This window comes from Nothobranchius furzeri, chromosome 16 (genome assembly GCF_043380555.1).
Source record: "Nothobranchius furzeri strain GRZ-AD chromosome 16, NfurGRZ-RIMD1, whole genome shotgun sequence".
Taxonomy (NCBI): Eukaryota; Metazoa; Chordata; class Actinopteri; order Cyprinodontiformes; family Nothobranchiidae; genus Nothobranchius; species Nothobranchius furzeri.
Window position 1 is genome coordinate 31,061,569 of NC_091756.1, and position 14,772 is coordinate 31,076,340.

The window sequence follows — 14,772 nt, forward strand, 5'->3', positions numbered from 1 at the left end:
ATAAGCAGCTGAAAATGGATGGGTGGATGGAAAGCACGTGATGAGGAGGCTTTCTTTCCGTTTCATTTACTGCCTTAAGCCTAATTTATACTTTGTCTGCGTCGGTACGGAGGCAAGCAATGCCAAGAGGTGGAGGAGGATGAAGGACAAAATTGTCCATGTTAAAAAGTCTCTTAAATGCAAAAACACAATATAAACACACCATCTTGGACCAGATACATGACGGGATACTGCAGAACAGCGCAATGCCCTCTGTTGTTCTGGGAGGAAATTGCTTTGCAACACTCCCCAGGAGACGGAGAAGTATGAGGGTACAATGTCTCCGTCTGTGTGTGCGTGTCTCTGCCTCGTGGAGCTGACGGTCAAGTATAAATTAGGCTTTACCTTTACGCAAGGGATCATGGGAGTTTTAATCTGGTCCTTTTCTAACTTCCTGTAGCAGCTAGCTTGCTGCAATGCTAGAGCTAGCTTAAATATCCACAACAAACAAGTAAAGATTGACTTCTTCAGATAATTTCTGTCAATTTCCTTAATGTTACTTTTGAGTTCAGTTATAATATCCTTCAGCCACCACACGAGGGAGCAGCAGCTCTGATGGCCATTTACTTGGACTACAGGCAGTAATTATCAGTTTGTATTTTTGTTTCTAAAGATCACCGTTTCTCCAAGAATGGTAAATTACCTGTATTTGATATAGCGTCTTCTAGAGTCCTGGGACCCCCTCACCCAAATGTCACAATAACATTATTTTGCTGTTCTGAAATCACTGAATTTGCAGATTTCCAACATTAGTTTCTGTTTATGCATTTATCCAAAGCTACGTACGCAGGCGAGGCAGCAGAGTGAGTCAAGTGTCTTGCCCAAGGACACAATTGCAGAAAGACTGGCAACCCTGTGATTACTGAAATAAACTCACCGTCAACTGTTTTGTGACCACTCCCAACTCAATCGCTGACCTATTCATCGCTTTGAGGACTTCAAAATCTGGCGCTTCGATGAACACAACATAGGGCAGGAATTCAGACGTCCGCAGGACTTTAAGGGCCTTCAGAGAACAGGCAGAGTGAGAATGGAATCAATAACATGCAAAAGCAGCATCAAAACATCTCAACACACTCTACCTGTGGGTTCACGTCCAGGATGCAGATCTTTCCTGTCTCGATCACCTCGTGTATGGAGTTGATCTTCGTCCCGTACAGGTTCCCGTCATACTCGCCGTGCTCCAAGAAACGACCGTTCCTGATGTCACACTCCATTTCATTCCGAGACATAAAGGAGTACGTCTGACCGTCTCGCTCGTCCACCTTTGGCTTTCTGGAAGTGACTGCATAAAGATCAACACTGAAGGGGATCAGAACGGGGAGCAAACTGGTCTCACATCCCATCAAATCATTACGATTCCCTCTAAAAACAGCTTTAAGTGATCTAACAGAACATTGGTGAGGGAAGGTCTGCACTCACAGGGGATGGTGGTGCCGTAGCGATGAGGATCAGACAGCAGCAGCTTGTTTTTCAGACTACGCCGACCAACTCCCTGTGCTCCAATCAGAACCAGTGTCTTCCTCCTGAAAGGCGGGACTTTGGCGACCTCCTCATAGATTCGCAGCTCGTGCCGATCAAACTCTAGTAGACCGACAGTCAGACATAAATGAGATGAGCAGCGGGATCACAAAGCTCAAACGAGACGCTACGATGCTGATTCTTGTACCTGCATTCTTGGTGGTCAAATACATCATCTTCTTCTTCTTCTTCCCACCAATCCCTGCACACAGAGGACCTGAGACCCGGAGCACAACAAATCAACCAGTCATACCTCACTGCAGCCACTTCAACCAAGTCCCAGCTGACACGATTCTTCATCTAAATAAAGAGCTCTGCCAAGTCATAAACTCAAAGGCTTAGAGCATGACTGGAAAGGGCCACCAGATGGCAGTGTGTACCATAACGGCTCAGTCTGTGCAGCAGGGTTGGTACCAGAGGACACCTGTGACTTTGCAATCTGCTGACCTTCTCTTCAGTATGACAGAATATTACCCTCTCACAACCAGGAGCTTAGTTTAACCCAGTCTGGGGAAAGAAAATTGTTTCAGTTGCTTTTAGGACCTAAACAAGCTTATTATTATGTGTTTTTTATCAACTATTGGAGGTTAAACAGAACATTTTCACCACTGATTGTTTTCAACCCAAACATTTTCCTTTTTAGAACGTTTTTCAGTATCATCTGATAAAAACAAACGTGCTAGCAGACAGATGTGTCCTTTCCCGTCTCTAAGGCAGCTACAGTCTGGACTAGTTGTCCTCTCATCACGAGCAAAGGGCATCAGGCGCTCCATGACTCACCACCTGTTTTGCTGCTGCCGACGACTTCTAAAGAGCAGATCTCTGTAAACACATAACACTGCTGTTCCCTCCGTGTCTCATATGAGCAGAGATCATTATTGATCAAGTTTTTGTTTACGGGGTCTTACTGCGACTCCTGAATCAGTGCTCCGTCTGAGGGAGGGCTGTTTGTGAACGTCACATTCAGCAGATTGTTTTAAGTCAATCTGATGCTCACTACTGGTTCTTAAACGCACATGAAGAGGTGAAAGAAAGACGAGTGCTTGATGAGATGAAGAACAAATGTCAGCTGTGGCCACATTCTTCTTTTTTCTTCAAACCAAGGTGATAAAGTCACAAGAACAGAGAGGACTACCTGAAGCTCTGGTCGGTCTACAACAGCTGTGTCCTTTAATGATCCAACTTCTTTTGTTGAAGGCAGCTTAGCCCTCATCACAGCTGAGGTAATATATATAATAGAAAATCATAAGTGGAACAAACAATCATTCTTCTTTTAAGAATGTGTGAATGTTGGTAAAATTGAATTAATTTAGTTCCAAACAGGATCTTGTGCACCCTCTGGGTTGGGAATGAGTTTTTGCCCCATTAGGTGACTTCAAAGGTACTTGTGTCTTGATGGAGTGAGATGGTCTGATGGACTGGGGCTTCGTCTTCAGTAACAAAGGACTAGTTTAAATGTAAAGCAGGAGCTGAGTCTCGTTCTAAAGCTCCGGGTCTACTGGTCTCTTTCACATGTGCTCACTAACTTAAAACCAAAACAAAAATTACAAATACTGAAAATAAGTGGTTGAAAAGACCTTCTGGGCTCGGCTGTATGGATAAGATCAGGAACTCGGTCAAAACTAAAGTGCTGCTTCTCTTTGGAAGAAGCCCGATGAGGTTCAGGATGCCCCCTGGCCTCTAGAAGATTTCTGACAAGTTCAATTGGATGGGTACTGCAGGGCAGACCAGAACTCTTCTCAGGTCTGGGAGCACCTTGGGAGTCTCCAGGAGGAGCTATGTCTAGGCTTCCCTCCTAGAGCTGTTACCCTCAAAACCCAACTTTGGATAAGTGCCAAAAACGGGTCAGATCTAAGAATTTTGCCTCCAAAAAATGTGGTAATCATGTGTTTCCAATGGTTTTATCCGTCCTTCTACCTGTTGTAGCGAGCTCCATGTCTCTCTTCACAAATGCTTTCCTCTTCTCCTCAAGAAGTTGGCTTGGAATCAGGCCTGCACTGCCCCCTTCTATGTGACATGCCTGTAAGGGAAGCACACACAAGCACGGGGTAATCAAAAGGACAGAAACACTGTCTAACTGGAAACTGTAGGGAATTAACTCACCTGCCACCAGTTCAGGTCTTCCTGGTTAAAGATCTGCAAAATGTCTCCACTACTGAAGCTGAGGCCCGCCTCCTTGCAGGGAATTAGGTTATCATGAGTCGGGTCGTAGTCAAAGTGACACTTCACAAAGGCCTAAAAACAAGAATAACGTCCTTAAAATGTTGATGCTAGACTGAATAAATGCATATTTTTAAATAAAGGGTGGTGATGGATGGACCAGGTGAGTAAGAGTCCAGCTCCCTCTGTGATGTGATTCTGTCCATCCAATCCCATTCTTATGAGGCTGAGTGTAAGAGGCAGACACAGATGGAGAGGGAAATGGGAGAAAAATGGAGGGAGACAGAGAAACTGAAGAGGAAGACAAAACTCTGTAGCCATGGCAACCATCCCCTCCTCCTTGTCTTGTATTGAACTGATGCAAGAACATAAAAAGGCCCAGCAGCTCTCTCTCTCTCTCTCTCTCTCTCTCTCTCTCTCTCTCTCTCTCTCTCTCTCTCTCTCTCTCTCTCTCTCTCTCTCTCTCTCTCTCTCTCTCTCTCTCTCTCTCTCTCTCTCTCTCTCTCTCTCTCTCTCTCTCTCTCTCTCTCTCTCTCTCTCTCTCTCTCTCTCTCTCTCTCTCTCTCTCTCTCTCTCTCTCTCTCTCTCTCTCTCTCTCTCTCTCGCACACACACACACCCTCCTGGAGCCAAAGCGAGCTGTCGGCTGAGATTAGTGGCTGTGTGATGGTGGAACTGGGGGCCGGTCAGGGTGTGCAGACAGCTGGATTACGTTTAGACACAACTTTCAGTAGCAACTCTGAACACTTGATCCACCTACACAGCTCTCGGCAGCGTGAGCACAAATGGTTCTTCTTTCAAATCTCTGACTGACAGACACTACTGAGTGTTTACAAAGGCTCCTCTATCACAGGTGAACACAACAAAAATGTGAAAGTTACCACTGACATCTCCAGTCCCTAAAAAACAACAGTCTCAGATATTGCACACAGATGTTCTTGCAGAAAAGCCTTCCTCTAGTGAAATGCATGAAGCAGCCAGGACTAAAACTTCAATGTCACATTCAAACCCTGCAGAAAAGGAGGGAAGTTTTCTTACATTTTTACAGCTTTTACCTGGCTTGGAGTCAGGCCTGCTCTAGTGCTTGAGTCCTCTGTTCAGATTTGAGTGGTTTTATCTTTTGATTTGATCTCATCCTGTCCCTTAAAGTCCTGATGAGATGTTTAATTTTGAGGTTAACAGGAATAAAGTCATAGTTAGAAAACTAGATCAGGAACAAAGAAATCAATGAAAATGACTTTGCTAAAAGGAAAAACATTAAATTGTGGCTAGAACTGTATTTAAATGCTGCTTCATGATTTGGTTTGGGTTCTTCTGTAGTAAGGTGCCCTGTGAATGTGTTCTGAGGCGTTGTGTTTAATACTGTGTTTTACAGTTACTTATATGTTTAACCTCTTTTGAGATGTTAAGACAGGTTTAGATTTTTGAGATGATGTTTCTGATTTATTCGTCTTTTACCTCATTTATGTAAAAAAATCCTAATCACGATACTAAAACTCACTGAGCAGAGGAAAACTATTCACATTTTAAGGAAGCTGCAGCACTGACTACCGTAAGATGATGGCTGAAATCTGGGATTAAATCTTACGAGACGACCAGATTTAATGGGGTGGTGTTGGCACAAGAGTTAAGTGCCTGCCATGTAATCAGAAGGTTGCAGGTTCAAGCCAAACTCGGTCTATTGCTGTCGTTGTGTCCTTGGGCAAGACTCTTAAGCCACCTTGCCTGCTGGCGGTGTTGGGATGGACCAGTGCCACCTGTGTAAATAAGCCCTTTACCATTTACAAGCCATAAATTATAGGAGCAAAAATACAAAGTATAGACAGAGTGCTGCTATAAGAGCAGAGAAGAGCTGCAGGAGCAATCACATCCTTATTTATGCAGACCTTTCTAAAATTAACCAAAGGACACATGTGAGTTTAGACTTATAATAGGAGAAAAAGAATGAAAGACAAAATCAGATCGCCCATATAAAACTGCGCACTACTTTTGGCCCCTCCCACTAGTGGTGAGCACATGGAAGGCGAGACCCATCTCTCCTCTTTGGGCTCTGTCCAGCCGGAATCCATGGATTAAAGGTCGGGCCCCCAGACGCTCACCGACGTGCCCCAGCTCCAGGTCTGGCTCCAGAGGGGACCCCGGTGACGCACGTCCAGGCGAGGGAAAACTGTCTCCGTATATGGTACTCGTCATAAGGTCACCGTGAGAATGTTTCAAAATAAATGTTGACCTTTTTCATGCATTAAGATTTTGGTGCTAGATCTCATTTCACTGAGCCAAGGTCAACGTTGAGACGCACGATCGATAAAAATGCAGGAATAGTCAGTCAGAAAGAAGAAATAAGGGAAATGAGGTGCTCTCAAACAGAAACAAACTCATAATAATAAGTTCTGCTCACTCATTCAGATGAGAAAATTCAAAAGCAAAGGACACACTGCTTACTACAGGAGGAGGTAGTGAAGATGATGGAAGAATTGTGGGATTCAAACAGAAAAAAGTGTGTTTTGAAAAATGCTGAAGGAAATAAAAGTGACAAGTTCAACAAATTAAAGCTGGAAGAAAATCTCCAAAGAGGCGCAGAAGAAAAGCAAAGACAACGATAACCTGAGGGTGGAACTTAAACGCGGAGGAGTAAAAACGACAAACAGCTGACATAAGACAACGAACTGAAACTTTTAAATCACTTTTTACAACTCAGCAGATCATTTATGTATTGAGTTTATTTACATAACCCACGCATATTGTCTGTTTAAATTATATTCAAGTGCACTTTAATCTGGTGTTTTTTTACAACTCAGTGACAGACTTTTGTCTCAGTCTTCTGCCTTTTCAACCAGAGACTCGATCAGTCACTCTAAACTGACTGACATCTTCAGTTGCTGAGGCTCTTCAGCAGGCACACGTCATCTATAACTCAGGATGCTTCACTCAACTTCACGAGGCAAAAAAAAGCACTTCAGCAACAAAAAAAGACCTTATTTAGGACGTAAATGATGCAAAAACATTAAACAGGGTCATCATGTAAGCAAGCTGCTGCACATTTGCATTTATGACAAAGCTGTAATTAACAAACTAGCTTGTGTGATCTAAAAGGTCCTGCTGCAGCCTGAGATGAATGGTTCTTGGCTCAGAATACAAGGTTAGATAGGCGGGCGGGTGCCAGAGAGGGTAAAAGGGTGAACCCATAGACTGAAACGTCCTTTTAAGAGAATTAAAACATTATAAAGAGTGTTTATTCCGGAGCGTGCTGAACCACACTGACCTGTCTGGGTGTATGCGGCTCCTGGTAGCTGGGTAAGATCTTCAGCACCACGCTGCCGCTCGCCTCCTTCAGCATCTCCTGGAGCACTTTGGGGTCATTGCCCACCTCTTTCCCGTTCACCTCCTTGATGATGTCGCCCACGTGAAGGAGACCTTGTTGGTCGATCATGCCTCCGTGGAGGATCCTGGCGATCACCAGCTCGCCACTCTCCACTCGGAATGTCACCCCCTGTGCACATTTTAGACGTATTTCAAACAAATAACTAGGTAGGCTTTGAAGCTGTTGATACGATGCCTCGACCTGGACATGAACTGTGGGGGTAAGACACACCTCAGGTGTTACGTGATGAATCATTTAGAAGTTTAAAACTAGAAACTGGGGCTAGGAGGTTCATTTATCAGGATCTTGAAGAAATGACTGACTGCTAACACTGAGATGAGTTTCTCCTGCAGGGACGAGTCGGATGAGGTGGCTTAAGGGTGCGATTAGGGTGCTCCATGAACATCTCCCTGGACAGGTGAGTCAGGCATGTCCTTCAGGTGGGAGACACTGAATGACTAAACCAGGACATGCTGGTGGCACTATCTGAGCTAGCTTGGGAACCCACGGAACCCACCAGAGAAGCTGATGGAGGTAGAGGTTGGGGCGTTCTTTCTGGGGTTGCTGTCCTAAGATCCGGAGCAGGATGAGTGAGGGAAGAGGGGATAGCTTGCTAGGATGTTTCTCATCCTCACAGCAGCCATGCTAACTGAGAACTTTGGAGTTTCCATCTCTTAAATGAAAGAAGTGTGGGGAAAAAACGGTTTGTTTTAGAAATTCTGCTTTCTAGTTGAAGAGTAAAGCTCAGCAGGAGGGAGAATCTTTTTGACCTGCCCTTAAAAATAGATTTGGATGCAACAACCTCCCAAATTTCTGAGGTTTCCATAATACAACCCTCTCATCCCTGCACCTGAGGCACATTCCTGAAGGCATGGACTTCTATTGTTTTAAAGGTTCTGCTTGCAGCAAGTATGATAGCACTGGCTTCTTTTACCAGAACATTCTTTAATATAATTAAACATCTCCACCTACTGGTGCTGTTTTCTGTTTTAAAGAATAATAGAAACAGATTTCGTTACCCTGAGTGCTGGAGCATCTCCAGTAAGGCGTGATGACTATACTCCATTATTACAGAGTGAACCTTACCAGGTGCTCTCCAGACACCTTGCGAATGCCGACCATCCTGACTGCATCTGGGGGAACAGGCTGATTGTTGAGGGCTGCATCCATGAAGGAGCAGGGGCTTGGGGGAGGAGTCTCGTAGTTTTTGGAAGCTACAGAATCGTGGGTTTCCAGAAGCGACTGAGCAGAAAGAAAATCATGCAACAGAAAATTAGCGTCTCACTACAATAGAATTAAAATGCTGTTCATTAGAGAAACGGTAGACCTGGAAGTGAGGTTCCTTCAGGATCCGGATGAGCTCATCGGCCGCCTGACTTCTGTGTGTTAGAGGACTGAGGTCCTTCAGTATGTCCTGGACCAGCTCCACGTTGTTCTCACTCACGGCCTCCAGCTTGGGCTCCTCAAACCTCTCATGGGCCTTTAGCGGACAGAAAACACAACCTACCTGATGCAAACAGGCGGTACTTGTTTGTTCTCGTGTGCGGAAGCATCAAATACGACGACTCCTTTTAGCAACTGAACAGAGGTTTTTCACCGACAGGTCCAGAGCACAAAGCACTAACAGTTAGATGTTGTGCCTTGAGCTTTATGGTGGGTATGGTGAAGCATCAATATTACAAGGAACACAGATTTTTTTCTATTTGTTCTCATCTTAAACAATAAAGAGAGGTGGAGAAGGTTCCCACGCCTCTGGTTCAGGGTCAAAAAGGGTTTAACTGAAGCTAAGAGCAATAGTTCATCATCACCTCATTGATTACTTTCATCTTCAATTAAAAGCTTTTAGATTTTTACAGCATCAACATCAGGAGGTGTCTGGTCACATGTACTTCCTGTTTGTGTTGCATCTTTTGTAGGCATGAAAAAATAAATTATGATCCCTGATTAACGTTAGCATGACCATTGCCGATCGCTGTGTTTACACTCTCACCACAGTACGTCTACCAGGGCCCTACAAAGGAACAGGACATTGTTGTTGCACTGAGAAAATAAAAAGTCTGTCACGTTGCAGGTTAGGAGGAGGTTAGGACCCATGATGCAGATAACAGCAGATGACACGAGGCAGGAGCGGTTTAAAAGTAAAATCCTTTTTATTAGGATTAGGAACCAAAAAATCCTAGATGGGCAGGAAGACAAAAACCTAAGTCCTGAACACCAGGAGGACAAAAGCTCTCATAGAGCACAAACCAAGAGAAGAGGCACAAAGCTCACATAGAGCACAAAACAACGCTGACACAAAACAATGGACCGACAAGACACTGAGGCCCCGTCCACACGTAGCCAGGGATCTGCCAAAACGTAGATATTTTTCTACGTTTTGGCCTGTCATCCACACGAAAACTGAGTTTTTTCCACATGAAAACGGATCTTTTTTAAAAACTCCGGCAAAAGTGAAGATCTGCGTTTTCTCCATTTTGGATGTCTGCGTGTGGACAGAAAAAACCGGAGTTTTAAGGTCCGCAACGTCACTTTCCGCGACAAAAAATGCTGACATCACGTGTGCGACCTGTGTTTACACTAGCCGACAGCATGGATGCCCTCAGAGCTGCGCTCGCTTTATCAATTGTCCAAGCGCTTTTTGCTTGTTTGTTTTTGCAAACGGAATTACTGCTCTTTGCGGAAGACCACAGACGAAGGACGAGGTTAAGAACGGGGGAATTACTGCCGCCTACAGGTCTGGCATGTCCTTAACAATGTATTTATCCGGGTACATGTGGACAGAGTTTCTTTTTAAAACGAGCTGGTGTGGATGCAAGTTTCTGGAGGGGCGGATATTCGTTTAAAAAAAACCCGGCTATGTGTGGACTAGGCTTGAGACACAGACAGGGCTTTATACACTGGGGCATGATGGGAGGCAGATGGGCTGCAGGTGTGAGGGGAGAACCAGGTGAAAACAACTAATCAGGGAAGAAACAAACATGACCTAAGAGTAAAACCTAAAGACAAGAAAAGCAGCAACATAACTAATATTCTAAAGGGGAAGGAAAACTACAAACACCGGTGGGAAAAAAACACACTAAAGAGACTAATAAAATGAAAAGCTGAAACTATAAAAACTGTGGAGGGGTGACTGGGGAAGACTGAAGGAACACAGGACCTGGGAGAGATGAGCTGGAGGGCTGTAGATCTGGGAACACAGAAAGAGAAACTACAGGGGCGTGACTAAGGAGGACCATGGGGAGCACAGGACCTGGAGGGAGATACCTGGGGGGGAAGGAAACCTAGAGGGGCTGCAGCTCTGGGAGCACATGAGGAAGACGTAGACAATGACACAAGAGGGCGCTAGGATACACAACAGGAGAACCTAGAGACGAATGGAGAACACAAGGAGACACATGAGGGGAGATGCAGACGCAGACCATGACAGTCTGATAGAAGAAAAGAGGGATCAGATGATGAGTTTTACAAAAATGATGAGTCTCTCTGTCTATGAAACTGAATCGGTCGTCCTCTAGGATTTTTTTTTTGTTGTTGCGTAAAGAGAAATGCTTCACTTCTGGAGTCAAAATATAAATTTTAATCAAATCAAATCAATCGACACCAAAAATCAGCTGGTGATTGGAATCAAAGTCATGGCCAGCCAACCTGAAACTGAAGATTTATGTTCTTGGCCTTCAAGAGCACCGCTGCTCTAGCCTGGCCTGCCAGACTGTCTGGTCTACACAGAGGTGGGGTCTGGATACCCAGAAGCAGAGAGCACCATGAGGGGCGGGACTAGCCAGCTCAAACAACTATCACGCAAAGCTGTAGTTTTTTAACTGTAGTCAAAAATATTGTCTGGTGACGACGCAAACATCTTTCTTTACAAGAAAGGCGTTTAGTGTTTCTACTTGTTGTGGTTTTAAAGACATGTTCAATCATTTAGAACAGAGGAAAGAGCCACAGCGAACTCTGCTTCAGATGCTATTTTCCTTGTTTCCGAGAAACCGAGTGTCGCTGCTCATCACTGATTGGCTCGGTTAAAATTCTCAGGGGGTGGGGTTATTTGAACGGAGGCCCTTTGCTTCCCATAAGGAAGCAATGGCATGGCTGGCCAGGCTAAAAGAATATACGTTTTTTTCTGCTCCACAAACTCACCATATATTATTGACATGAAGGATTTTATCCCAGTATCATTATTTTCTAGTCAGGCAAAATTTTAAATAAAATTAGCTATTTATGAATTATAATTCTTTGAGATTAGTTAGAATTGGCCAAAAGTGGTTTTAGAAATGTACCAGCCCTCAGAATGTTAATCTCTAGAGTAAACATTTTGTTTTGGGTGAAATGACAAAAGTTCTTTTTTTTTCTTTAAAGGCGTGGAACACTGAAAAACCATTTTTTTAATTATCATAATCAGTCAGTCTGAGTTTTCCATGCAGGCTGAACATGAAAATAGTCTCTTACACCTATCTCCTGTATTAGCTTCTGATAGAAAACAGACAGTGAAACTCTAGGATTTGAAAATCCTGACAGATCTGTCACTGTCACTCAACATTCATGGGCTGACCCATCTTGACTCACGAAGGGGAAAGCTGTTGTTGGTTTAGCATCCAGGAAACAGCAGAGGACGTCTCAGCTAGTAGAAGCTAAATGTTAGCATTAGCAACTCCACCACACAGCAGAACTCCTTCAGGCTTGAGTTATTTGTGGAGATAAAACATCAATGTTGCAGAGCAAACAGAGTGGTAGAGTTGATTTGCTGTTAGCCAATCAGAGGTAAGATGTCCAAATATCAGGAAATAAGACTCAAAATCCCTCGTCTGAAGCTCCGCTGTGCTGTGGCTCACCTCTAGTTCCTAAAACTGGTGCACCAATTCTTTGTTTCCCCAGAGAACAACTTATAAGGTATTAATTCCTATTAGAGAGCACTGCAAATGTATTAAATAAATGGGAGAACCGCACCTCTAACGATAAGAGTTCTCCAACTCGTACCTCTAAAACTACCACAAATATCTCAAAATAATACTATTTCAAAGTTTCATCATGCATCATTAATGCTAAACAACAGAAAAATGTTTTGGTAGACCTAAAATAAAAGAACGAGCTTTATTTTTTAAAACAGTAATGACGAAGAATAGAAACAGAATAAATGACTGATGTCTAAAGACGTGCGTATTACTACTACACGTTTGAACTGGTGCATTACACATTCAGATGTTGAAGGTATAAAGACTCTGTTGGGGTTGAAACAGTCATCAGCTACACATAAATGAATGTGTCTGAAGTGTTTTGGTGTCACAATGCCTTACTGAGGATTTGTCTGATGGAACTGACTGACTATTCTGACAGAAACTATATTTACTTGCTGAGGGAGAGGGGAAAACTCCCTGCTGAGAGACAGGAAACGACAGATACACACAGCAAAACCACAAAACAGATAACACGGACTTTCACACGAGCCTACATTAAGAGTTACATAAACAACCCACCCCATGCGTTCCAGAGCACAAAAACCTCATAAAAGACAGAACTCTAAATATTCCAACATATACCAAACCTCATAGTGAGTGACTAAAACAACAGAACATAAAAAAGGAGAGTTGAATGAGCAAATGTGCTTTTCACTGCAGTAAACCTGCATGAGCCAGATTACAAAGAGAAAGAACTGTTGGGTAAGAAGTGGATCAACTCCAAGCAGACTCAGCTGGAGACGAGCATGCAGACCGGCGTTCTACAACATGAACAACATGCATGGCTGTGTGTTAACATTTTAGCTTAAAACACAGAACAAAAACTAGTAGCACGAGCTTAAACATTCGGTAACACTTTACAATAAGGGTCCCTTTATTAATGTTAGTGCATTATTTGGCATTAAGTGCAACTGCTTAATTTAAATGTTAATATTAGGTAATGCATCACTAAGCAGGAGTTGTTTTTCCTGAAAAAAAAAATCGTAAACAAACACTATCTTGTCCGCACGTCTTCCCCCTCGCAGTTTATTTTCTTATTCTCTAGCTTTGTCTGTTGACACGTTTATTCCCCCATTACGGACCTTCTTCCCATTTTTACCTGTCTGCTTTTGTTTTTACCGATGCTTTAACCAAGCTACAGGCTACTGCACCTCCGCCACAGGAGAGGAGAGCAGGATAACGTACTAATGATCACCCGCTCACACGGTCCTCCAGCTCCTCAGGCTCCTGAGCGTCTGCAAAGGCAGAAAGACGTCACGCTGAAGTTCCACACATGTGCAGTGGGCTTTATTTTACTCCAAGAATCTGAATAGATGTGTACACGGAGGTCAATCAGAATGATGATTGAATAAAACACCCTCTCTCAATCAGAATGGAATTACATTCTCATCAGGCCGTATCCGATCAGAATATTCCGATTGACATGTTAACATGAAAAACATTGTGATCTGATAGGCCATTCATTCTGATTACTTGTGCCCATGTAAACATAGCTAATGTAATTTCAAAAAGAACATTTTCATTCATTCAAATTAGTGTAGATTTGTTCATTACGGAGGTCCGTCCTCAACAGCATAGACATTGAAGAGTAGACGCCACACTTCCCGCTACTGCCTATGGCGGCCGCATTTGACTTTGTAAAAGTCAATGGTTAACAGGATGTTTTAGCTAAAGGCTAATTTATACTTCTGCGTTCCGGAACCAGGATTGGTTACCCCTGGTTTAGAGCATGGTTTAGAGGTGGAGGGGGACAAATTTGTCTGTGTTATAAAGTCTCTGAAATGTATAAACACAACAGTAAACACACTATCGTGGACTGCATACATAAGTATGTGGCATGATACCACAGAAAAGCGCTACGCCCTCTTTTGTCCTGGTGGGGAATTGTTGCAACACTCCCCAGGTGGCGGAGAAGTCTGAAGACAAAACGTCTGTGTGTGCTTCCCTGAAGTCGTTTAAGCTCATAAACTTTTCCCTTGTCAGATGACCTTGGTTTGGTGGAGGCTGTGTTTTTGTTTCTTCTTGTTTGCATGGATTGTTTTTCTTTGAAACACCACTCCAATTTTTTCAATTCCACCTGATTCTCTGAAGCTCAAGCATGCACCATATACAAGTACACTTGCGAGAACATGCAAGCACTGTGGGAATTGTGGTAGAATGTTAGAGTAACTATATCCACAAGGTAACATTTTGTTATCACAATAGACTAGGGCTGGGCAGTAAATCGAAAAAAATGTATCGTTATCGAACTTTCTGACTCTTATTGTGATAATTTTTCCCATGTCAATAAATCTGATGATAATTTTAAAAAATGAAAATATGTGTGAAGATTGGCAGCGTTCATGTCCCTTTAAGAAGCTGTACCACCTTGAGCCACGTAAAAATGTGACTCAACGTAATGCATGTGACAGCCCCATCTAGTGGACAACTTTTGTTTCTGCGCATACCTGTAGTTATCGTCCATTTATCGTTATCGAGGTGAAATCCTCAATATATCGTAATATTGATTTTAGGCCATATCGCCCAGCCCTACAATAGACTACAACCACTATTTGGCAAAGTGGCGTGCCATGGCTTTGCACAAACACAAACAACAAGTAGCTTACCTGTGTTCAATAAAGTTATGGGGATAAAAGTAACTTGAAAAGATGTTGCACGAATGCTACGTCCAATAATAGTTTATCACACAGAGTCTTTTCATCGCACATGCAACACTGCACAGCCCTGTGGCAAGATAAAA

General features: G+C 43.4%; 1 protein-coding gene across 3 annotated transcripts in view; it reads right to left on the bottom strand.

Moving 5' to 3' along the window:
• The window catches only part of mpp2b (MAGUK p55 scaffold protein 2b), a 76,286-nt gene that overhangs the window by 1,836 nt on the left and 59,678 nt on the right, over positions 1-14,772 (bottom strand). For 2 of the 3 annotated variants that reach the window (XM_015963491.3, XM_015963490.3), the window contains 9 exons: positions 8,408-8,560; positions 8,167-8,322; positions 6,982-7,209; positions 3,664-3,795; positions 3,478-3,580; positions 1,709-1,777; positions 1,462-1,623; positions 1,122-1,324; positions 917-1,045 (listed from right to left, as the gene is read on the bottom strand). In XM_015963491.3, the coding sequence (XP_015818977.1) occupies positions 917-1,045; positions 1,122-1,324; positions 1,462-1,623; positions 1,709-1,777; positions 3,478-3,580; positions 3,664-3,795; positions 6,982-7,209; positions 8,167-8,322; positions 8,408-8,560 (1,335 nt within the window). The remainder of the gene's footprint in view (positions 1-916; positions 1,046-1,121; positions 1,325-1,461; positions 1,624-1,708; positions 1,778-3,477; positions 3,581-3,663; positions 3,796-6,981; positions 7,210-8,166; positions 8,323-8,407; positions 8,561-14,772) is intronic. The other variant, XM_054749109.2, reaches the window with a different exon arrangement.